This window comes from Tasmannia lanceolata, unplaced genomic scaffold (assembly GCF_043159265.1).
Source record: "Tasmannia lanceolata isolate RefF3 unplaced genomic scaffold, GAP_Taslan_0.1 ptg000015l, whole genome shotgun sequence".
Classification (NCBI taxonomy): Eukaryota; Viridiplantae; Streptophyta; class Magnoliopsida; order Canellales; family Winteraceae; genus Tasmannia; species Tasmannia lanceolata.
This window is the reverse complement of record NW_027518692.1, coordinates 30,029,532-30,053,087: the sequence shown is the minus strand read 5'-3', so window position 1 is coordinate 30,053,087 and position 23,556 is coordinate 30,029,532. Positions and strand designations below refer to the sequence as shown.

The following is a 23,556-nucleotide window of genomic DNA, read 5'->3' as shown; positions in this document are numbered from 1 at the left end:
TCCATTTCCTATGTGGGATCTTTCACCAATGTCAATTGCCTTTTCAAAATTGTGAAAAATAGTGATAAAATTAGGTGGGCGAGTCAGGTTTTGATCGGATCGGGTTGCTCAAGTTGTCGACCCTAACCCAACCCAACCCAATCTAAATCGGGCTTGTTTTTCCTAACCCTAACAGAACCCAACGCGAGCCGTAATCAGGTTAGGGTTGAGCCCGTCCCAGGTTGCCACTCTCTCTCTCTCTCTCTCTCTCTCTCTCTCTCTCTCTCTCTCTCCAAACAAACACAGATGTTACTGTCAATGGGTCCCGGTGTCAACCCGAGAGGGGAAGTGGATGATGGGAGAGTACGTAAGTCATATATTTCAATATATGTTCCATGCAGTAGTCATGTGTGAAGGAGATTGGCTCCTCTTGGGGGTGACATGTCATGTCAACTTGAGAAAAAAGAAGAGCTTAACAAATCATGCAAGTAGCTCCTCTTTGCCTCTTCAACCAGTCACATGCAAAAGAGCTAACAAGAACATGATAAAAGATTTTTTAATGCACATCTGTTGCCTCCAAGCTAGACAATGCTAGGGCCATGCCATAACTTTTCCTGCATTCCCCACATAGCCCAGACAATTCATCTTCTTCTAAATATGTCATTTTCTTAGTAAGAACAAGGGCTGTTCTTACAGACAGGCATAATGGGGATGTAATCATGTTGATAGGTGATGAGATATAAGGGAATGGGGAGAGAGACCCTTTACAAAAAGAAACACTTAGGAAAGGAGACAAAATTAGAATATAAAAGGGTTACGTTGATGGAGGCATGGGGGGAGCTTTAGTTTAGGGAATATAAACAAGATTTTAAGAGGTCAGCCATGTGAGAAGAATGATGGTGAAAGAATGATTGTGTCTTCCTTCTTTCTACCTTCTTTTCTAACATTAAGGAATGGTGGTCATGCATGCCCCCTCACTGTCTTGGGGGCGCATTGTGAGGTACCACCTATAGCGACCATGATTGTCTCGGCCTCATATTCTACTATTTATGGGGGTGCAACTTGGGTTAGGTCGGGTTGAGCTTTTGCTTTAAAAAAAATTGGAATCAACACAAACCCAACCTGATTTTATGGTAAAAGATCAACCCAAATTCCCAAAAACCGACCTGTAATCATGAGAGTCAGCGTCTTAGCGATGCCATGAATAGGTGATATTGAGACCATAATTTTCATTAGAAGTTCATTTCAAATAAAAGAAAAAAAAGTCAAGTGAAGCCGAAGGATTCGACTTTCTAGTAATGTCGATGGCTGAAATTGCACGGCTTGCAGCATGCTGTCTAGTCACATTCGAATATTGTAACGTGGCATCAAGGTGACACACGTATAGCAAACCATGGTGACATGTTGAAAGACATCTATGATTGTTATATGCAGGGGCGGATCCAGTAATTTACACTTGGGGGGCCAGACTAATTTACATTGGCTTGCATTTGTCATCGGGGGCCATGGCCATTAAACTATCCAAGCATGCATGTGCATGCTATGTATATGTGCCTCCGCCTCTGGTTATATGGAAAACACTTCCAAAACGGGATTTTGTTTGGAAAATAAAGACGAAAGTGCAATTGACCAACGATCTGGTCATGTCCATAGCATTTTGTTTGAAAAATAAAGACGAAAGTGAAATTGACCAACGATCTGGTCATATCCATAGCATTTTTTTGACTTCCTTGTCTTCTTGCACATGCACAACATAAGGTTTCGTCTTTATTTTCCAAACGAAATCCTGTTTTGGTAGCAGCCCTCTTGTTATTATTATGTATGTGCATGTTTTCCATCGAGAATTATCAGGTGCGTACTTGTTCAACGATCCAACCATTAATATGACTTGATATCATATAAATGGGCCCTGCACTAGAAACCATCACTATTGAAGGATTGTGAACACTAGAAAAAAGTTGGGTTTTATTGGCAGTAAAAACTGCCTTTAGAAGTCCCCCACCATCGTTAAACCTAGTGGATCATTGAACAAGTGGCCTCACTTTTATTGATGCCTTGAAAAAAATGTTGGCGCATTATACATGACAAATGTTTGAGACGTCCTTTTGTATTTGTTTTCTGGTCTAATCTTTATAGACTTTCATCCGTTGGAATGATAAACTAATGTCTAGATTTGAAATCACTGCTTATATTCTTGTTATTGGCCATACTACAAAAGAAGGCACCCTTGCGAAAACCAACAGCAATGGCGCCCCCATTGGATCCACATCATCGAGAGCCTTTTTATTGGCATTGAAAAATGTAAAAGCAATGGAATAATTAATGCACTTTAATTACCATTCCCCTTTTAAGTAAACATAAAAGGCATGTTTGGGCACCATGAACCAAAAATTCTTGGAATTTTGGTTAGGCATAGAGAGGGGCAGAGAGATTTGAGAGCACTCTTAAAACAGGGAAGACTAAAAATTTCTCTTCCCTTACTCTTTACCCTTTTTTTTTTTTGATGACGTAGGATGTCCCCACCCCCTTCGGGACTAGGACTAGTCCCTACGGATACACGCAACGACACACACACCACGTGTATCAGGTAAGTCGGAGGCGGGATTCGAACACTCGTCAACAGGAAGCATACCCGTGACTCTTTACCCTTCTCTTGGGTAAACCATAAATTCCATTATTTTGTTCTTCATGTTAGCTAGCCAAACATGCCCAAAAGGAAAATGATATTTCCATACCCTTCCTCACCATTTCACCTACTTTTGTTTGTCTTGCACTATCATACTTGTTCGTCATTTTGTGAAAACAAATTATTTTCAGAAAACGACAAGCAAGCTGGGTAGAAATACTGATGTTGGGGTTGGAAATACCATTTCCTAACTTAAATTATTTGCAGCTTTGACTAGAGTGCGATTAAGAATATACCTCATCTAACAACCTACACAGTAAAGCCTACGTGAAATCATGCACTCATGTAGACAATGCTCCCATTTTTTACATATTTCGAGGAATTATCAAATGTAGAACATACATAGTTTAAATTGTGTTTGCGCAATACAACAACCATGACGCCCACCAATCAGGGGGTCACAGTGGGGCCCATATTATTGGAGGGGCACACCATTCATTTGTTTAGCCCTGAAGTAGATAGCCCGAAAATCATATATATAAGATGATCCTAACCCTCCAATCTCCGATCTGTAATTGTTTAAAATGGACTGCACAGTGTAGAATCTCAACAACCTCTCTGCAATGGTAAGGTTGCTCCATTGTCACCTGTTGGTCACCGGTTCGATTCATGGAAACAACCTCTCTACAAAGTAGGGATAAGGCCGCATACATTTAGTCATCTTCAGACCCTGCAATAACGGGAACCTCGTGCTCTAGGGCGCCCTTTTTAGTATAGAATCTCTACAGATCGGAGCATTAGGATCATCTTGCTTCGTTTGGTTGCTAGTAAAAAACAAAAGTCCATTGGAATTTTGTGGAAAAAGGGAGGTGACATCAGCATTACCTTGGAAGTCTGCCATGTAATTTTATTGGGAATGGTGCTCTCTCTCTTTCCCCTCTCTCCACTCATAATGACATCAGCTTGTCCCCTCTCTTGTCTCCTCCCTTTTTTCACAAAATTTCAATAGCATTTTTTTTACTTGCAACCAAGAGAAATTATTTTTATTTTACCTCATGGCATATTTTAGTCGATCGAGCGTTAGGTGAATTTAATGCGAAGTGGGTCCGTTGCCACAGTTTCTAGTAAGAAGATAAAGAGAAGTGTCATTATCAAAATAAGGCTGCTTTTTGTCCTTTTCAAAATAAGGCTATTTTGGTATATCATATCATATCATATAATATATATGTAAAACGGAATCCTGGACAACGTGGGTGAGCCACGTGGCACCCTTACTCAAAAAACATATAACTCTCTCTATACGTGATATATTTTGATTGTAGAAAAAATCTAACCGTATCCCAAGTTTTTAGCAAAATTGTTTCTATTACTCAATATCCCACGTATTTTAGCAAAATTGTTTCTATTTATTGGAGAAAAAATATCCACTATGTCCCACAATTTTAGCAAAATTGTTTCTATTACTCAATATCCCATGATTTAGCAAAATTGTTTCTATTTATTGGAGAAAAAAATCTCCCACTACGTCCCTTGATTATAGCAAAATTGTTTCTATTACTTAATATCCCACGTACTTTAGCAAAATTGTTTCTATTTATTGGGGAAAAAATCTCCACTATATCCCATGATTTTAGCAACATAGTGTCCATCTCTCAATATCCTACGTATATTGGCAAAATTTTAGCCAATTATTTATTTTTTACCCTGTGCATAGCACGGGTTGTCCACTAGTTGTATTTAACTTGGGAATTCCTCCAACCATATCTCTAATTAATAGGCCATAAACGTAATATACCAGTCTATATATCAAAGTTTAGTTGGTTACATAGGTGGATCCATCGATAATAATCAAATTTGTCCTCAGTGATCATGGAAATTACTACTTTTGAACTGATTTTTTATAGATTAAACAGACCTTATTTTCACACAAAATAATGCAAAAAGGAAAAGGACAAATACAGTGGAAATGGCAAATTTTAAGGGTGTCAATACCAATCCCCTTGAGACAGTTTCATATATAAGAAGGAACCCGTGTATCCTTTGGCCTTTTGGACAAATAACCATAATGAATTGTCCTAACTGGAACCAGGGGAGTCAGTACGCACCTCATGTAATGTGGTTTCTTTGCTTCCTTACCGCGAACTTCGAGCGACTCTGTCTTTGAATAAAAGAACAGCTTCTCTGACGTATGTTGACAGTGTCCGATTCTCAGATGACAAATACACTACTTCTCTGCAGCCTTTTCACTACTTTCTCTGCACCCTTTACTGCTAGAGAGTTCTTAGTTCCACAGGATAAGCGTCCCCCACTGGACTCTATGGCCCCCAACCAAAAAATTAAATAAATACAGGGGAACTACAATCACTCATGTCCACCACAAGCAACCTACTGAAAATGAATAAAGAGCCTAAGAACTCAGTTATGCTATGTCTGGTTGCTTGTAGATGGGTGGGAGATCTAGAGATAGAGAAGAAGAAGTCATAGGGGAAATTAAAAGCAAATCAGTTAACAGGAAGATTGAAAGCAAATCTAACAGACGTTGTTTGGTTGCGCAGGGAGATGTGAAGGAGGTTGTTGGAGTCCGAGAATTTCTCCCATTTTTTCTTTGTTTTGGAGAAATTTATTGAGGGAGTTTAGAAGGTTCCACGTGAGCAGACAAGGGCCCGACAACTGTGGTCATACTCCCCATTTTAGCTAAATTCCAAACCAAACAGCCTAAAGCAAATCAATAGAATTATATTCCTTTGTATTTTTCTCAAAAAAAAAGTTACCAAACAGAGAAAGGAAATATGTGACATTTATTAAAAGTTACTGCAAATTGAAAATTACACCAAATTACCATAGAGTAACAAAAGGGTCAGCAGAATATACACCCAAATTCAGTGTTATAATGCCGCTCCCTTCAGACAAGGACCTCCGTCCAGTTGTCGAAAATCAAACACCTTTACTATATAATTTGAGTTTTTACGGGCGGTCATGACCTCTGATAAAGGTTATCTTATAAACCGGCGGAATAGGGGCAGTCTCTAATCCGCCGCTAAATGAGTAGTCCCTAAAATTATTATCGGTGGAAATGATGTCCGCCGGTGTATCGCTGCCATTACTCGCGGCTGTGACTGCCGCAATATAGGTTATGGAATTGCTGAAAATTCTACATTTTTCGCGCGGTCATGACTGCCTCTAATATATTAATGGTACACCGGTGGCCCACTCAACCGAGTCGGTCATTTGGATACAAAGCCAAGACTCTAAAATCCCGGATTTTCCAAGCTAAAACCTAGATTTTATAAGCTATAACCTAGAATTTGTACAATCGATGGATTAATTATAAAATACATGTATCCAAATCCCCGCTTTCATTGTAGACTAAAACTATGCTGCACACTTCATTTGACAATCTCTCTATGCATGGGCAAAATTATATTTAAGTATCTAATCTTATCAAACATATTTAGAAAATTATTATTGGCTATAGTCATTAGAGATTATCAATTACTAATCATGAAATCAAATTAATTCTTATAAAAGTTACTATTATATTAGAGGTTAGTGATACATAGAACATTAATTACTATTGTGTTAATTTCTCAAGCCTTCGGCACACATGGAGCATGTTTGGCAACCATGAAAAAGATGTCCCATTGAATACTAGCAGGGCCATTTGTGAGAGATGGGGGAAAGGGAGAGACATGAGAGCGTGAGAGTAAGTTGATGATAAAAAGGCCCAAAAAAAGAGGAAAAAACCCCCAATTTCAAGTAGCTTATTTTTCTCATTATTCTTGAGGATTTCATAATTCGCCTCTTTTCCTCTCAACTCTCTCCTCTCCCTCCTCACCTAACAAATTGGCCAACGAATATTTATTCATTGGAATAATTTTTCATGGCTGCCAAACCCCTTGGTATTAAATATTTTACAAGTGATGAAAAGAGGTACAGGTTATTGTCACTTAGAGGATATTTCAGATATGGGAGATGATAAATGCACCCCTTTTAGGAACGTACTCTTTTCACGGTTATATGGCTAAAAATAATATTTTTTGCTAGGTAAGCAAGAATTTATTGAGAAGAAAAATTATAGAGGAATGATAAACTGATCTGTGCCCTTGCAAAACCCAGCTACAAGGGCTCCCCCAATTGGTCAATCTCCACAAGGTGGGCACAGAAATAACGAAATGGCTTAGAGAAATCTATAGTTAAATGAGCAACAAATGCAGTTTATTGAGATGGACTTTTGCAGGGGTGCCCTTCAAAAGACCCTTGTAGGTGGTCTTTTGCAGGGGTGCCCTTCAGTTTATTAATCCTCAAAATTATAATACAACCAAAAGACTGAAACAGGTTACATCATTCAGTACCAAAAGAATCCAGACAGATTACAACCAACAAAACAGGGAGATGTGATTATTCCCCCCTACACAGTACACGTTATATTAAATTTTGAGAGTTGCATTGATGAAACATACCCAAAATTTGATGAATCTCACTTCCTAACTGCTGCATTGCTTTGACACCCCATTCTTTGATAGATACATCCATCCCTTTATTTTAAAACCTTTTACACTTCTCCTTCTAACAATAATTTTTGCCTTTCTGCCATTTAGAGGGAAACAATATGGTCATCCTCATTTTGCAGGATATCGTTTTAAATTGAAGGTCCCTCTAAGTAAAACTTGAACCGCAGCTGTTCGAGATAATTTTTTATATTAGAGTTGTTTTTATGGGCGAACCGGTTCTTTCTCTATAAATACGAGGGGTTGGTCTTTAATGCCGTCTAACAGAGATCTTCTGCACTAGAGAAAAAATCATCCACAGAGGCAGTAGATGATCTAGCATATATAGATCATCTGCCATAGTCGATCGAGATATATTCTTAATCCGGATTATTTGTACATGGGATTAATGTATATGTAGATCAATTTAGATTAATTTCACTAGGTCTGTAATGTAGTTTTGATTAGATAGTGTATATGAATATGTTGTGATCATGGCATTCTAGCTTTGAATGCCCTGAGAGAGTACATGAAAACAAAGTGAGCGTAACACATACATTTCAAAAAGAATTGAGTCCATATTAATAGTGACCTTGCTACTGGTTAGACATTGGCGGGAGGTGTTTTGGAATTTGGAGGAGCAGAGAAGAAAACAAATGAGATTTGATTCGTGTGCCTGCAAAACACTCTAGCTGTCCACAACCGACAACCCTACCTTTTCCTGGTTAAATACAAGGACTCTGAACACACACAGAGATTATAAAAATATAAAGGCCAGTTGATATCGACAGCCCTTTTCACAACTTATCTACTGTACTTTCATATCAGAAAAATCCAGTGGCTTTGATTGTAAAGTACACGGCAAATGGGTGTGCCTGGTGACAAATGGTAAAACAAATAATTATAGTTATGGAATATTCGAAAAACAAAATTTTCCTTTTTCACAAAATCATCTCTCCCAACCCAAAATCAATAATTCACAAAAAAAAAAAAAAAAAAAAAAAAAAAAAAAAAAAGAAGAAGAAGAAGAAGAAGAAGAGGAAGAAGAGGGGGGGAGTGATAAATCGACTCCCTGTGTGTCTTTCTCTCCTCCGGTTAGAGAGATAAAGAGGAGAGAGATAGACACATGGGTATAATTTTGGGGGTCGATTTATCACTGCCCAAAAAAGAATTACATTGTTAATGCGTCCGCCCTTTTCTTATTTTGAATTTCTAATCCGGACCTACCACCTTAATCGAGATCAACGGCTCCCCACCACTCCCACTTTCCAACACAACACCATCTTCATAATCAATCTCATCCAGCACTCCACCACCGCCCCCAGCGCACGTTAGCACTTGGGCCCTCCATGCCTGGAAATCCCAATCCGTGGTCCCCACCACATACAACATAAGCCCAGCGCAGCTAACCTGCGCCGCTAACAATCCAAACCAAAGCCCACAAAACCCAACCCCAAGCCAAAACCCTAACCCCAAGGCGCAGGGCATCCCCACAAGATAAAATGCGCCCAGGTTCACGTTAGCAGCCAACCCTGGTCTCGCACTCCCACGTAGAACACCACACCCCACTGTCTGAGGACAGTTCCCGAGCTCACACAGCCCTACGATCGGGAGCGCGAGCGATGTCAACCGTAGGATCTCCGGGTCCATCGTAAACATCAGGGCCCACTTATCCCTCAATCCAACAGCAAATCCGGTCGCAAAAAAGCCCATTAAGGCTGCAAGGGAGACAGAAACAGCGGCGGAGAGACGGGCCTTATCGGGGCGGTTGGATCCGAGTTCATTCCCGACCCGGGTCGAGACCGCGAACCCGAGAGACGAAGGGAAAACGTAAATTAAAGAGGTGGTTTGGATGAGAATTCCCATAGAAGCAACAGTGGATTTGGGGTGGATTAAAAGTCCGCATAGGATTATCATAATTTCATACCACCACCACTCTAGGCAGACCGAAAGGCAACTAGGCGCTGCTAGGCGGAGGAGTGGGCCCCACCCGGTGAGGCATTCGCGTGTGGGGGTGGTCCACGTGGGGAGGTGGGTCCCGGAGGCCCACACGTGGGAGACGAGGAAGATGAGGACGAGGAAATTGGAGGCTGCAGAGGCGGCCGCGACTCCGGCGAGGCCGAGGCGGAGGTGGTTCACCAGAAGGAGATTAATGGGTAGATGAAGAATTGCGCCAATAGAAGAGGCAAATGTTAAGGGGTAGGTGATGCCTTGGGCTCGGAGATAGATTCTTATAGGGTGGATGAAGGAGCAAGAGATAAGATCAGGGAGGGCGAAAAGGAGGTAGGTTTGGGAAAGGGAGGTGATGTTAGGGTCTTGGCCTAGGAAAAGGAGGATTTTAGACATGTGGAGCCAGAGGAAGGAGATAGGGATAGAGGAAGAGAGGAGGAAGAGGACGGAGCGGTGGAGGGTAATGGAGAGAAGTTTAGGGCGGTGGGCCCCGAAAGCTTGAGAGCAGAGGGGCTCCATGCCTAGGGCGAGGCCGGAGAGGACTGAGTAGGTGGTGATGTTCGCGAAGGCAATTGCGAGAGAGCCCGCCGCAAGTTCGAGGTCTCCGAGAGAGCCAAGGAAGAGCATGGAGAGGATAGAGCGCGAGTAGAGAAGGAGAGCTGTTAAAACTATTGGGAAGGCAAGATGGAATAGGGATTTTGTTTCCTTAACAATTTCAGAGAGTGTTGGGTATTGAAATTGGGTAGGTGTTTCTGATGTTTTTGAGATGAAGGAGGGGTATAAGGAGGGTTGTGTTTTCTCTGTGAGGACTGATTTTGAATCACACATGGTTGGCTTATTGCTTGGTTGCATAGGAGGAAGAGAGAGAGAGGGGTTGAGAGAAACAGAGAGAGATGGGTTTTTGTTTTTGGGGGATTTCTTTGGTGTTTCAGTTTGCGTAATGAGTGTTAATATAGGGGTAGAAGGAGATGGGTGTTGGGTATTCTATTCTTTTGCTAATTTTTTAAACCCCAAAAGGGATTTGTTTCTATTTCAGTTGCTCTTTTTCTTGTAAATAGGTGTCTGTCAGAGTTTCAGTGCCACTAGATATTTTCATTTTCCGCGGGATTTTACCTGCATCTTTCCCCGGCAGTTGTGTTGTACTCCCTGCACAGGGATCAAAAGAAAAAAAAGAAGGAAATAAATTAAAACGGTTCCCTTTGTTTCTTTCAATTTTTTCACCTTTGTTTTTTCCCGATGTTAGTCTCACTCGCATCGGATTGTGTATGCACTATTTGGTTGTGGGGTAGATGAGCCACCATGTTGTTGTCGGTCCCACTGAATTAGGATAGATGGCTCTGATCACTCGGTCATGGCCTTCAACGGCCTACGCTTTTGGTGGTCCTCTTCTTACCACGACCACTTTATAGTCGCTCAACATATATTTAGGGGAGTGATATTATCACCCCATTTTCGTCCTTGGGCCACACCCCTTGTAGTGTAAAAAGAGTAGTACTAAAAACACTTGAAGGGGTCTGGCCAAGGAAGCCCCCATGGTAAATGCATCACTCGAAGAAGAACCTTTTTAGAGGGCTAAAACTTGGCTCCAGATCGGTTTGGAGGAAGTTCCTCCGGTCCCCTTGCTAATAGTGTAATAGCAAGGGGGTTTGGAGGTATCAATTTCTTTTAAAAATAAAAAGTAGGCATGGATTTAATATTTCCACATCCCCTGCTATTAGATGGGCTGGAGCAACTTCCTCCAGTCGGGTCCCCAGTTTTGTCACTTTTAGAGACGGTTTATAAGCTGTCCCTATAAATCCATTGCAAAAAAAAAGGCTTTTAGGGATGAAGTTTAGTTCCGTCTCCATTAATGAAAAAAAAAACATATATTGCAATGGAAGACAAAATATTTTATTTTCCAACTCAAATTTTATTTTTTAATATTTTTAAGTATTATTTAATACCGAAAACAAATTGGGTAGAAACAGTAAGCAAAGACTTGATAACTCGGAACATAACAGAGAATTTGACCTTGGGTAAATTAGAATGGAAGAAAATGATCCGCGTCGAAGAACCAGAGCCAAGATTAGAGCCGGATAGATTCCTTTCACCTTCTTCTTGAAATTTTTTTAAAGGATTCATTTAGCCGACCCCAACTAGCTTGGAACATAGGCTTTTTTAAGTTGAGTTGAGTAGATTATTTAATACATTTTTTTTTTTTTTGGAATGGTTTTAGATTTCAGTCCCTAATATTACTATTATAAACAACATTTAGAAAACTGTCCCTAAAACTTTCATTTTAGATTTCCATGTTTTAGTATCGCTTATTTTGGCAGAGAAAGCTGCAGGAAGAAGAAAAAGGGTGGGATTTGCGACCAACGACTCTTCTGTAAGTCGTAGATATGTTATTTTCCATGTTCTTCAGGGTCCCTCGATTTATGCATATATGATGTATATATGTTTTTGGAGATTTTGGGGCTGGGGCAAGATTTTGTACGAGAGATTTTCAGGCCGAGACGAGATTTGCAAGATTTGCGAGGTTTTTGTGGCCCCGATTTGTTTCATGGGCAAGATTTCCTTTCTATTTTATCAGTGGAGAGATTTCTATAGCGTGATTTGCAAGATTTTGTACGAGAGATTTTCGGGCCGAGACGAGATTTGCAAGATTTGCAATGTTTTTGTGGCCACGATTTGTTTCATTGGCAAGATTTCCTTTCTATTTTTATCAGTGGTGAGATTTCTATAGCTAGATTTTCGTTACCAAAAGGTGTATTCGAACTGAATGTTTCAAGGAAGCATGGCTTCTCTTTGATACTTTTCAATATTAGGACTATATAGACAAAATCTGCTGAAAAGTGGGCTGGTGCGGTTGTTCTCCAGTAGAAAAGTCGGCCATGAAATGACTTTCTGCAAAATTCCCTAGCAAATTCCTACCACAAATAGTGTCCAAGTTAAAGGATTAGATCACGATAAGCAATATTTCCCCGGTGCCACAACGATTAATATGATGTTTTAAGGACTACTATAACCTTATATTTCTATTATACTGGACTCGTCAATTTTGCAATGTCATGAACTCAAATCAAGATGAGGTTTCAAAGCAAAAATTATTTGACAAGAATACTATTGTTTGCTACCCAAAACTAGTACTGGGTAGCAAAGATCGACTTAAACTAGTATTGAGAGAGAGAGAGAGAGAGAGAGAGAGAGAGAGAGAGAGAGAGAGAGAGAGAGAGAGAGATTGCTATTTATTTGATGATTAGTTTGTCTAGATCCTTTTTCCAGACTCGGGAATGTACTTGACCATTAAGTGAAGTATGAAGTGGACAATGTTCATTATATAAAACGAATACGTAATTAGACAATAGATTGCAAAGATCGACTTAAGCAAAGAAATTTGAATACAACTACACTTATACTCTCTCAATCATTCCTAATGTAGGGGATTGCCCCTTATGAAAATGATTGCAATTTATAAACATCAACGGATACTTTATTTAATGCAGATTAGAATTCTTAAAATTTACTTGCCGGTTATCTTAATTAAAATTTACTCACCCGTTTTGTTGCTAGTGGACCTTGGACGCGCTAGATACTTTCCCCTTGTCGCCCCCAACCACCCTGTTAGGAGTCAAGTAGTTCGTAAATTTTTTACCTGCGAAGATTCAAAATTTGAATTATACCACTTGGACAATATATGATTTGTTGAAAGTTAATGTCCTTTCTAGGACTTTCTAATATCTTGGAAATATGACGTCTTGGAAATATATTGAGTCAATTACTTTCTAATGTCTTGGAAAAGAGTGTCTTTTAAGTACTAATCCTTGGAAATGTCAGACTTTAGTGAAATGAGCATGTCTAGGAAATGAGCAAGTCTTGTAAATGATAAGTTTGGGAAATATCTCTGCCGAAGAAATGATAAGTCTAAGTCTAGGAGATAACAATGCCTAGTTAGTGTTATTTTAGAAAATATTGCTAGACTTGGAAAATATATTTTTCATTTAAGGTTGTTACGAGATGTATGTGTGTGAAGTCTATATGAAGTGTTGTATGCCTTCATTTGAGGATCAAGTGGAAAAAGAAAAGAATTAGAAAATTTCATAATTTTAGTTTTCTCTTTCTAATTAATAATAGAAGCCTCAACATTTCTCAACCTACCATGCCAGTCTTTGGAGGAGGAAAATATGACTTTTGGAGCATTAAGATGAAGACCCTATTTCTATCTCAAGACATTTGAGACATGGTAGAGTATGGGTATGCTGATCCTCCAAATGCAATACCTGGCCCCAATACTCAACTCAACTCAACTCAACTCAACTAAGCCTTTTTCCCAAACTAGTTGGGGTCAGCTAATGAATCCTTTAGAAATTTTTGATGAAGAACGTGAAAGGATCTACTCGGCTCAAATTGACTAAGTCTAATCCTGACACTCGTTGGGTTCGTACATGGATCATTTTCTTCCATTCTCTCCTATCCAAGGTCATGTTCTCTGTTATGTCCTAGCCCTCAAGTCTTTCCTCACTGTTTCTACCCAAGTTGTTTTCGGTCTGCCCCTACCTCTTTTTACTCCATCAACTTGGCACAAGTCACTTCTTCTCACCGGAGCATCCAAAGGCTTACGTTGGATATGTCCAAACCATCTTAAGCAGTGCTCTCTCATCGTCTCCTCAATTGGTACCACCCTCACCTTTTACAGATGGAAGTATAGAGGAGAAAGAGGGGAAGAAGGAGGACGAAGAGGGAATATGTGGGAGAATTCTCAATCAATCAATTAATCATAAGAAACTAAACTCTCTAACACATTAGGTCCTTATATAAGCAATTGGCATAACTCAGAAATAAAATAACATGAAAAATAAAAGCCCTAAAACTAAAACTTGAAAATAAAAATCCTAGAAACTAAATAGCATGGAAGTAAATCCCCTAAAGTCCTAATGGGCAAATATGCCTTTTATTGGACCTACGATCAGCATCATTCTCCCCTTCTTGAAAAAAACTTGCCTTAGAGTTCTCTACTAGCCTCATTATCATGCTAATCCACTTGTGTCAAAGATGTAGAAGATCAACTCGAGTAATAGGAGTAGTAACCCATCGAAGTCTCTCATATATAATGCTCATGATACCTATGAAAGATATATGAAACGTGGGCGTAGTGATATAGAAGAAATCATCCAGGTAGAACCATAATTATGCGAACCTCTCTTGACATGTATTGCGGCTGGGAAAATAGCAACGTACTGCTCTTGTACTACCGTGATTGTCACGGGTAGCATCAATCTAAAATTAGGAATTGGAGCATATACTGTAGAATCAATAATGTCATTGTGCTAATGTAATGATATGGAATTTGCATCTTCAATGGGTTGCTCGTGCTCTCTAGGATTTGGCAATCTATGTTCTGTCACTATACTATCTAGCTCTGTATCTGTACTCTTTGATGGGACTACTGGATCTGATTGAACATGTTCTGAAGTAGGTTGGAGCTCAACATCAACATTAATCGCATCAACCATGGCATCCAAATTGTCATGTAACTCCTCAGTAATGCGCGCTACATTCTTCTTAGCTAAATAGATCATCAGCTTCAGCTCGATTAAGTCAAGTTCTATTCTTTTCAATATTGCCTCGACTCTAGCTTCTTGTTCACATAGAGTGGCTTCATGTCGAGTAGCCTCTTCTTTTCGAGCAGCTTCTTCACACATCTATCTCTGCTCATACCAATATCCCAATGGCGCATAAGCACTCATTAACCCGTCACGAACCTCCTCCCATCAATGGAATGGAGGCTCACCTACGTTATGGTGCTCTTTCATCATGCGCATCCAAAATGGCTAGGCTTGTCATCTCCCAATTTCTCTGGCTTAGTTGATGGTCACTTTGGGATCATAGCAATAATACTCATGATATGCCTCCAGATCATTGATCCACTATAGACATTCATCCTCCAAATAGCTATAAGGGTGTAGCCATTAAAATATTGATCATCATATCCATCAAAATATGAAATAGTCGGTCGAGCCATTGTGGGGGGCGAATCAATATCGCATGACCAAAGATAGAATATGTGGAAATCAGCCGTCCAATCTATCCGTGATATCAAAAGGAATACAATGCTTTTAACAGATCTCATATCAGACTTCTGGATGGCCTGGATAAGCAGTCGTACCAAAATTGATGGACGATGAAGTTTGCTCAAAGTAGCACTTGTGTACACCATTGACTATAGAGAATGGGCCTCAATGGCAATCATAAATTCCATGACAAGGAATTAAATAGATTAAAACACACATCTAATAAATAAAATCCATGAAGTACTTCTTTAATTCCTTCCCCCTAGCCAAACAATAACAAAATAAAAGCATGTTCTTATTTCAAACAATAATAAATTTAAAGTTCCTATCATCACTCAAAATAACTGATCAATATTCAAATTTTCTATCCTTACACTAGTCTTCCCCCTGAATCAATCTAATCTTGTTCATCTGAAAAGTATTATATAAAGAGTGAGCCAACACTCAACAAAAGACTATATGCCTTATTTATCCGAAATAAGCATGACGCAATAAAAAAATTGAAGTGGAAATCACTGAGTAAAATCCATTTATAATAAGAAAGATTATGCAATCTCTTGAAGATCTATAGATAAAATGGTTCACTCGCCTTTGGAAATAATGCACACTTAATAATCAACGAGAGCAGTCAAATCATTGCATCTTAAGAAAGAAATTCAATCAATAAAACATCACTCATATGAAATTTTACTAAGAACATGTTAAACGATTCAATTAGTCATAAACTATGCACTTAGAGAAAACATTTGGAATCTACAGTCACAAGAACCACGAACACACTATTACCATGTGACAAGGCCACTTCACTTTCACTTAATCACTACTATGTGGCGAATCCACTTCATTTTCACTTTAGAGTCACTACCATATGGTGACTAAATACATGATCATGTGCCACCATATTAACTCCTGCTAGCGGGATCTTATGTCAGCATATTAACCCCCATTGACAGTATCTTTCGTAGTTCGACTGAGAACCATTAAAACAGTGCACTAAACTTTAACAATATTTGATATACAATACACTTTCAATTGAAAATCAATAAATATGTATAAGGAATATCATTGCTTTCAAAACACAATTTCAACGACACTAACATGCTTGTTTCGTGACATTTAAAATGAATATACGGTAAGGAAATCATGATAAACAACTAAAATCTAGTAACACTGATAGAAGCACTTTTCAACAATAATATGCAAATCAATTTTTTGGGTTTGAAAAAGAAATCCAATTACGATTAACACTAAGAACATAATCTCTTACCTTCCTTCGATATGCAAATCACAACCCGAACAATCCTTTATGGTAACTCTTCTCAGAATCTCTCAAAGATCGGAGTCCAAATTCTATTCAACAAGGTTTTTCATCACTAATTATATTTAAATAGGTTAAACACTTAATTACGAACAAGTAATTGTTTTCAAAACCTTGAAACCCTCTCAAAACAACCCCGGACACTCTCCCGGGCTCGGTCAACCGCCATCCCCCAGTCGAAGGGCACTGAGATATCTGCAAAAAATTAAAAAAATCCCAACGAAATCAATAAGTTCGTTGGAATCTCGTTGGAAAACAAAATCAAAATAGAAACCTTAAGTTTTCTTACCTAAAACATCTACCTTTCCTAATCTTTGATGGAAAATCAATAAGATCGACAACCGGATTGCTTTCTTACCTTAGTTTTGGCCTTCGGGCGATGGGTTCCCCTCAAACATTTCACTCTCTGACTCTATGGCTCCCTCTTCTAGGTTAAGGGTTTCTAGAGTTTGTGAAATAACGAATTTACAACACATATCACGTATTTATTATGAGGAATAAGATTGTGCGGTCGACTGCACCAAGCTTAGGTGCGGTTGAGGGCCCCAAACTCATGTGGGCCCACTTTGTTAGGATGATCCAAAGCATTCATTGGAAAGGCCCTTACATAGATGGGGTATGTACAAAAAATCAGCTCCATATGATCATCTTAACCCATCCATTTGTGGAGGTCAAAATGGACAGACATCGTTTGCCACAAATCTGCCCATTTTGCCCTCCACTTTTGGAGGGGTTAGGATGATCCAATGGACCTGATTTTTTGTACACATCCTATCCATGATGGGGCCTTGCAAATGAATGGTTTAACTCTTTTCACAAAATGTGGGACCCATGTGTTTGGGCCCTCGACCCCACCTAAGCTTAGGTGCGCTAGACCGCATACTCATTTTCCTCATTTATTATTTAGATTAGGTTAAGTAAATAAAACTTTTTAAACTCACAAAAATACCCTCCTTATATTGTTAAATTACAATATTGGCTTGGACCAAAATAACCCCACACACTAAGGGGTATTTCACGAAGGCAGACAGTAAATATGTCTCGGCTTTTATGTGTTGGCTTGCCCTAGAGACACTCATAGATAACTCGATCTATTTGCGCCTAAGTTTTGCTGATCTCCTTAGCGCTTTGGGATGGGCCTACTTTCTCTCAATCTCATCATTGATAGTCTAAGCTCCATCATCAACCCAAACCCAAGGGGATCAAACCGATTTCAGCTTGGGTAAGATTGGCATTTCCTTTAGTTGGGTTGGGAAAAGCCAACCAGATTTAATTTTGAGTTGGGTTGTGCTTAGGATACCCAACACGAACCGAACCTTCGTCCTCTATTTTTTTTTTTTGTAATTTTCAAAACTTTAGGGTTATGCTTTATTTTATTTTTATTTTTTTGTATTTTTTCTGTTTTTCTCACAGAATAACTTGAAGCCAGAATCCAACAAGACCCGAACTGAAAAAAATGGGTTAGACAAGTCGGATTAGGGTTGAGAGATTTAGAGATGGATGGGGTAGGGTCAAGAGTCGGGTTGGTTCTAGTTAGGATTGATGGAATGGTATTTAGATATAGACTACGGTTGTCTCCTGAGACCTACCTTGGCTGGAGTTGCACTCCTAATAAAAACACTTCAATTCTACCATCGAGAAACTCTTGTATCTTGATGCTGCTCAAATCTGAGCGAGAGTGTGAACAGACTTGATGTATTGTGTCCCACTTTCCGCCTGCTTCTGGAGAGAGGGAGGTTTCCTTGACTCGCGACCTGTGCTCACAGACAAAAGGTTAGGGACACCTGGAGTGGGAACTTTAGGAGAACCCTTCGACACTCAAGTCAGATTGGAAGCACCAAAATGAGAGCTTAACACAAAAGGAGATAGAGTGGATGAATAGCTGTAGATGGGTTGGTGGATACACGCACCTGGGGGTGATTTTGTGTGTGTGTGTGTGTGTGTGTGTGTGTTGCGCTATGATTGTGGCGGTTTAAAACGAAGAAAATTCCCTTGGGTTCCGAGAAGTCAAAGCCTTAGATGTGGAGTTGAGGGTTCCCTTTTATAGGCAGAGTTCTATGATCCTGGGCGCGATGTTACAGTAACGTGACACCGTGATAATCGTTGGTATTGGAGCTAGCCGGTGTGGCGTGGTATGACGAATTGAAAGTGACAAGTGGGTGATGTGATGTGACAAGTGAGAGGCGTTGTCTCTAATGATGAAAGGAGGATGTTGCGATCTCGTGCTATGGGTGCTGGAAAGCACATGGGTCCTCTGGATAGAATCTGAATCTCGTAGAGTTTTGTCACTAGGAGAGGCGTGATGGGACTTCCTCTCCCAGGTTAATAGAAGAGAGTCAGTATCTATTGACATCATGAATGCCTTGTTTGGTTTATGGGATTTTAGTGGAAGAAGTAGTTAAAGGGGGAGGTGACAAGCATGGAACTTGTGTAGGTTTGTCTTGGGGAGAAGAGTGGTAGTCAAAAGGAAAAAAGGTAAGGCATTTGGTTGCTAGAAGATGTGTGGAAATATTTGGGGTGTCATTATCAAAATGGGTGGTGGAAGAGAGAGAAAGGGAAGAGAGAAAGAAAGGAAAAAAGCAATGATTATATAAGACAAATAAATTTCACTCTTTTTCTCATATAAAATTTTTAAAAAGGAGGTTCGCAATTTGAATTTTAGGGAGGGGACAATTCTCGTCACATCAGCGCTACTTAAGCAAAAGTGTAATAATGATGTCCCCTTGATGTTGGGTAGTCAAATGGAATTTGAGCTCAGATTTGGCAACCGGCATTTCGGAATACCACAAAAGCTCAGCCGTTTTCCGTTCTTTCTCCAACCAAACAGGCCATAAGGGATCTCAGGGGTTCTCTACTTGTCTGAGGGCGAGAGCATGTCACTCGGGTGATGGCCTTCTGGCCCAAGGGTCCCTTGGCCAATTGGCATCCTGACTCATCGTGCCGTTGGAGAAAGTAGCTAGAGGCACTCGACTGGTGACAGGCCAAGTGGTTTTGTCATGCCCTCACTGGTGCTGCCAAGGTGTCGACAAATAGTTGGCTGTCCGATTTTACCCGACCACATCTATTTAAACAGAAGAAAGTGGAATGTAGCTTTACCGGCTTTTGCCGGTTTGAGACTCATATTGGGTAGAAATGCGGAAGTAAAATATCATTTTCTAGGCGTCAAGGGGCGTCAAAATCGTCTCAAAGGTTGGAGCGTCAAAAGGGAAACGTAGTTTAAAGCGGCTTCAGTTCAGGGACAAAATGGTCAGAAATCGGTTTGGAATGACATGCCCCTACACGTACAACTGCACAAGCTCCCAAACTTTCTGACACCGCCACCTCCACAAGCGCCAATTTCTCCATGCACGACGCTTCTTTTCTTCTTCAACCCCCTCACTTTTGATATTGCCACCCTCATCCACCAATTCATTACAATTCTCATGTCACGTTCTCCTGCATAGGGACGACTTCTAAGGTTGTCTAGCCCTATTTTAACGCACTGCGATAGGGGCTCTTTCGGTGTCAATGGACCCAGACGGTCCGATGGATCATCCGAATCCGAATTTAAACGGACATGATATGGACACATTACTAGTATATGTGGATCCATTTGGGGGGCCTATCAATATTATTATCAATCAGATCCAAACAACCAATAGAGGCCCACTGAAAAGTCCTAAATCCGATTTTATTATCCTATGTAATGGAAATATCCTCTATTTTTTTAAAAATACTTTAAGTATTATTTTAGTAAATATAACCTAAATGCTTTTTTCGAATGATTCCCGTCTTTTTTATTTTTTTTCATTCATCTCTCTCTAGTCAAGTCTCGAGTCTGCCTCATCTCTTTCTTCTCTAGCCATTCATCCCAAGTCCTTAGCCCACTGCATAACCACCGCTGCTGCTCACCCTCATAGCCTACCTCTTCTTTGTCTTGGTCACTAGCCCAATCTAAAATGGATAGTGACCGAGACATAGGAAGTAGGATCCAAAGAACACTCCAGATCTCATCCAACCCAGTAAGAAATTTGAGGGAAAGTAAAGCAGGTGAGTCTAAGCCGTAGAAAGGCATGATTCAAATGAAGGGAGAATGGATTACTTTAGTAGATGGATTGTGGGATAAGGTATTGTAGCTTTTTGGGGAGATAAGTGGTTTGGAAATGTCCCTCTTATAAATCACATTTCCAACACGATCGGCTTGAATATGGAACTTCAACTCAAGGACGATGCAGATGACAAGGGAAATTTGATTCTTGCGCAAGTTGAATGTCATATGCCACAAGAGCTTGCCAATGCTATTAAGTCCATCGTGGTTACTATCTTGGATTGCCAGGATGAGCTAGTATGGACGCTCAATAACCCAGGGCTTCTCTTAGCATTTTAATATCCTTAAATAATTATAGAACCCCCTTTCTTGAGTACAATGAAAGAATCATTTCCCTATCCACATCGGATTCAACTTGCCTTTCTCACTTTTTTTTTCCTGGAAATGCACCCCTCTCCTTAGGGGCAGCATATTTCCTTCACCATAAGTACCGGATGAGAAAATTGCCATCTTTAGTGGAAATAATATTAAGAGATTTTATTTGGTGAATGTGCATGTGGATCGGTATCTGGCGGTACCGCGCCCTTGATATTTGATCCTAGTAGAAATAATATTAAGAGATTTCATATGGTGAATGCGCATGTGGATCGGTATTGGCCCCTAGCTTGGTATTTGATCCAACCGCAGCACACTTTTTAAGATGATGCTGCTGGATCAAATATCAAGGGCGGTACTTTCATTCACCACATAATTTCTCTAATATTAAAATACTAAGCCAACACCAAAGGCTGTCCTAAAAGAGAAAAAAGAGAGGAGCCGCAAGCTTGGCCCAGTGCCAGATTCAAGCTGACGTTGATGTTTCCATCAAATTCTAGTATCAAACCAACTTTCACGTCCTCGTCAAATTCTCGATTGTTGAAGTATAAATGATTAATTAACACCAACTCCAACAGCTTAAGCTTTTGGAGTAATTGTTTCACATGGTATCAAAGCAAAGGTCTAGAGTTTAAAAGTCCTTGTTATTAAAAATCCACATGCAATTGCTAAGTCAAGAGAGGGGTCACATATGCCACGTGTAGGTTAACTTAAAAAAAAAGGGCACACGTGAGGGGAGTACTGTTAAAGTATAAAAGATTAAATAACATCATCTCCAACGGCTTAAGCTTTTGGAGTAATTGGTTGTTCCACATGGTATCAAAGCTATTGCCTCATTAAAGGTAAGAGTTCAAACCCCAACAACTCCTCGATATTAAAAATCTGCATGTTCAGCCAACCCAGAAGAGGGGTTAGTGAAAAAAATTTTATTGTTAGGTTTACAAACGGTATCAAAGCAAATGATTTTTTCATCCCCTGTAGGATAATGCGCCCCCCTTTTAATATGATTTGACGTCAAAAACCGTTAAAGTCAGTCCACAATTCACGTAAGAAGGGGGCGCATTATCTTAAAGTGGGGATGAAAAAATCATCGCCCCTATTTTATTACTGAATATATAATAGGTTTCTCAGCTTTGCGTGTCAGATCTGGTTTTATCAAGATTATCGTAACAGACACTTGAAAATTACTATAATCCAATATTTTTCAGGCCACACGGTAAGAATGATCCAAACCGTCCACTTGATGGGCCAAAAACTCAAATAGGTTGAGGCACCAATATCATTTGAGTACACACCATAGGATGATCCAATCCGTCCGCTTGAATGGTCAAAACGTATAAAGGTTGTGGCCCCAAAATCATTTGCACAGGATGATCCTAATCCTATGATCTATAGGGTTTTCTATAATGTGCAGTTCCTCTGTAGATTGGAGGACTAGGATCATCATATAGAAATAATTTTTTGGGCACAGCCCATTTATGTTGTGGCCCATCAAATGGACAGTTTGGATCACGCTATAGTGTGGCCAGTGGAATACTTTTTCGAATTATTTTCGTATTCTTTGTTAAATTCAAACCATTACTTTCATTTCCCTACATGCAAACACACCGCTATTGCTCCTGTTTGGGTCGTGCAAATGTTTTTCTGAAAAGCTTGGAAAGGAAAAATGGTTTCTAAAAGTCCTAACTTTTTGTTAACACAAAAAAAAAATTAGAAACTTTTTTCTTTTGCATTTTTTTCGTTACTTGGCAAGTTTGTATGCATACAGTTTACAGTAAAAATGGTAGTTGATTTATTTTTAGCTATTTTTTTGCTTATTTTTTCTACATATTTTTTAACTAACTTTTTTTTTGTATCATATACTATTTTTTAGCCGTGTCGTGCATATATATATATATATATATATATATATATATATATATATATATATATATATATTAATTAGAAAATTTTGTATCATATACATTTTTTTGGCCGTATCTTGCATCTTTTTTTTTTTACACAAAAATTAATTATAAAACTTTTTCTTTTGTATTTTTATTATTACTTGGCAAGTGGTTATGCATTTTTTTTGCTTATTGTTTCAACATATTTTTAACTAATTATTTTTTGGTATCATAGTCTTATTTTGGGCGTGTCGTGCATCGCAGGTTGGGTATTACTAGTATGTCATTACCCAATTTCAGATTTAAACCATCACTCATGTTGCGTGGCAACCACACTCTTTCCCTCTTCTATCCCTAAAATATTCTCCCAATTTCTCTCACATATGCTTTTAAGTTAATGTCTATCTAAACTCCTTTTGGTGTCTAATTTTTAGCACTACTATTACTTTTTGCCTTTCTCTCGGGCTCTCCATTCACAACAGCACGGGAAAGCTATTTAATAATAAACAAAGGGATTTGCTAGGGTCCATAGCAAGATGCATTTCATGAGAGGCAGCCCCCTCTAGTATACATGAGCAGTCAATAGTCATAAATACACTAAAGTGGGCTGTCCCAAGTAAAAAATTGAACTTTTTTTCATATCACTTCCCAACATGAATCATTCTATGACACGTGGCAACACCTCCACTGAAATGAACCAAGACAACGCCCCATTGGAGCAAAGCGACCTTTTCGTGGGATCTCTCTCTCACCTTTTCTCTCCTTTTGATCGCTTTTCACCGACCTTTAAAACAGAAAAACAAAGGAAAAGAAAATTTTGGCACGTGGCATATCCACGTGCGTGGTGTAACTCTCCGC

General features: G+C 39.4%; 1 protein-coding gene and 1 long non-coding RNA gene across 2 annotated transcripts; both read right to left on the bottom strand.

Moving 5' to 3' along the window:
• Nucleotides 1-7,915: 7,915 nt before the first annotated feature.
• On the bottom strand, nt 7,916-10,041 carry LOC143845895 (protein DETOXIFICATION 52-like). The gene has a single exon (XM_077354301.1). The coding sequence runs from the start codon at nt 9,892-9,894 to the stop codon at nt 8,305-8,307; it is 1,590 nt and encodes a 529-aa protein (XP_077210416.1). The 5' UTR covers nt 9,895-10,041; the 3' UTR covers nt 7,916-8,304.
• A 2,495-nt stretch (nt 10,042-12,536) lies between these two features.
• Nucleotides 12,537-16,855, bottom strand: LOC143845896 (uncharacterized). The gene is made up of 4 exons (XR_013234557.1): nt 16,769-16,855; nt 16,524-16,605; nt 16,360-16,442; nt 12,537-12,676 (listed from the first exon to the last, which is right to left on the bottom strand). It is a non-coding gene; the product is annotated as an uncharacterized LOC143845896 (long non-coding RNA).
• Nucleotides 16,856-23,556: the final 6,701 nt, after the last annotated feature.

Coding starts and splice junctions, on each gene's coding strand:
- LOC143845895 (XM_077354301.1), bottom strand. CDS start 9,894: ATGCAACCAAGCAATAAGCCAACCATGTGTGATTCAAAATCAGTCCTC.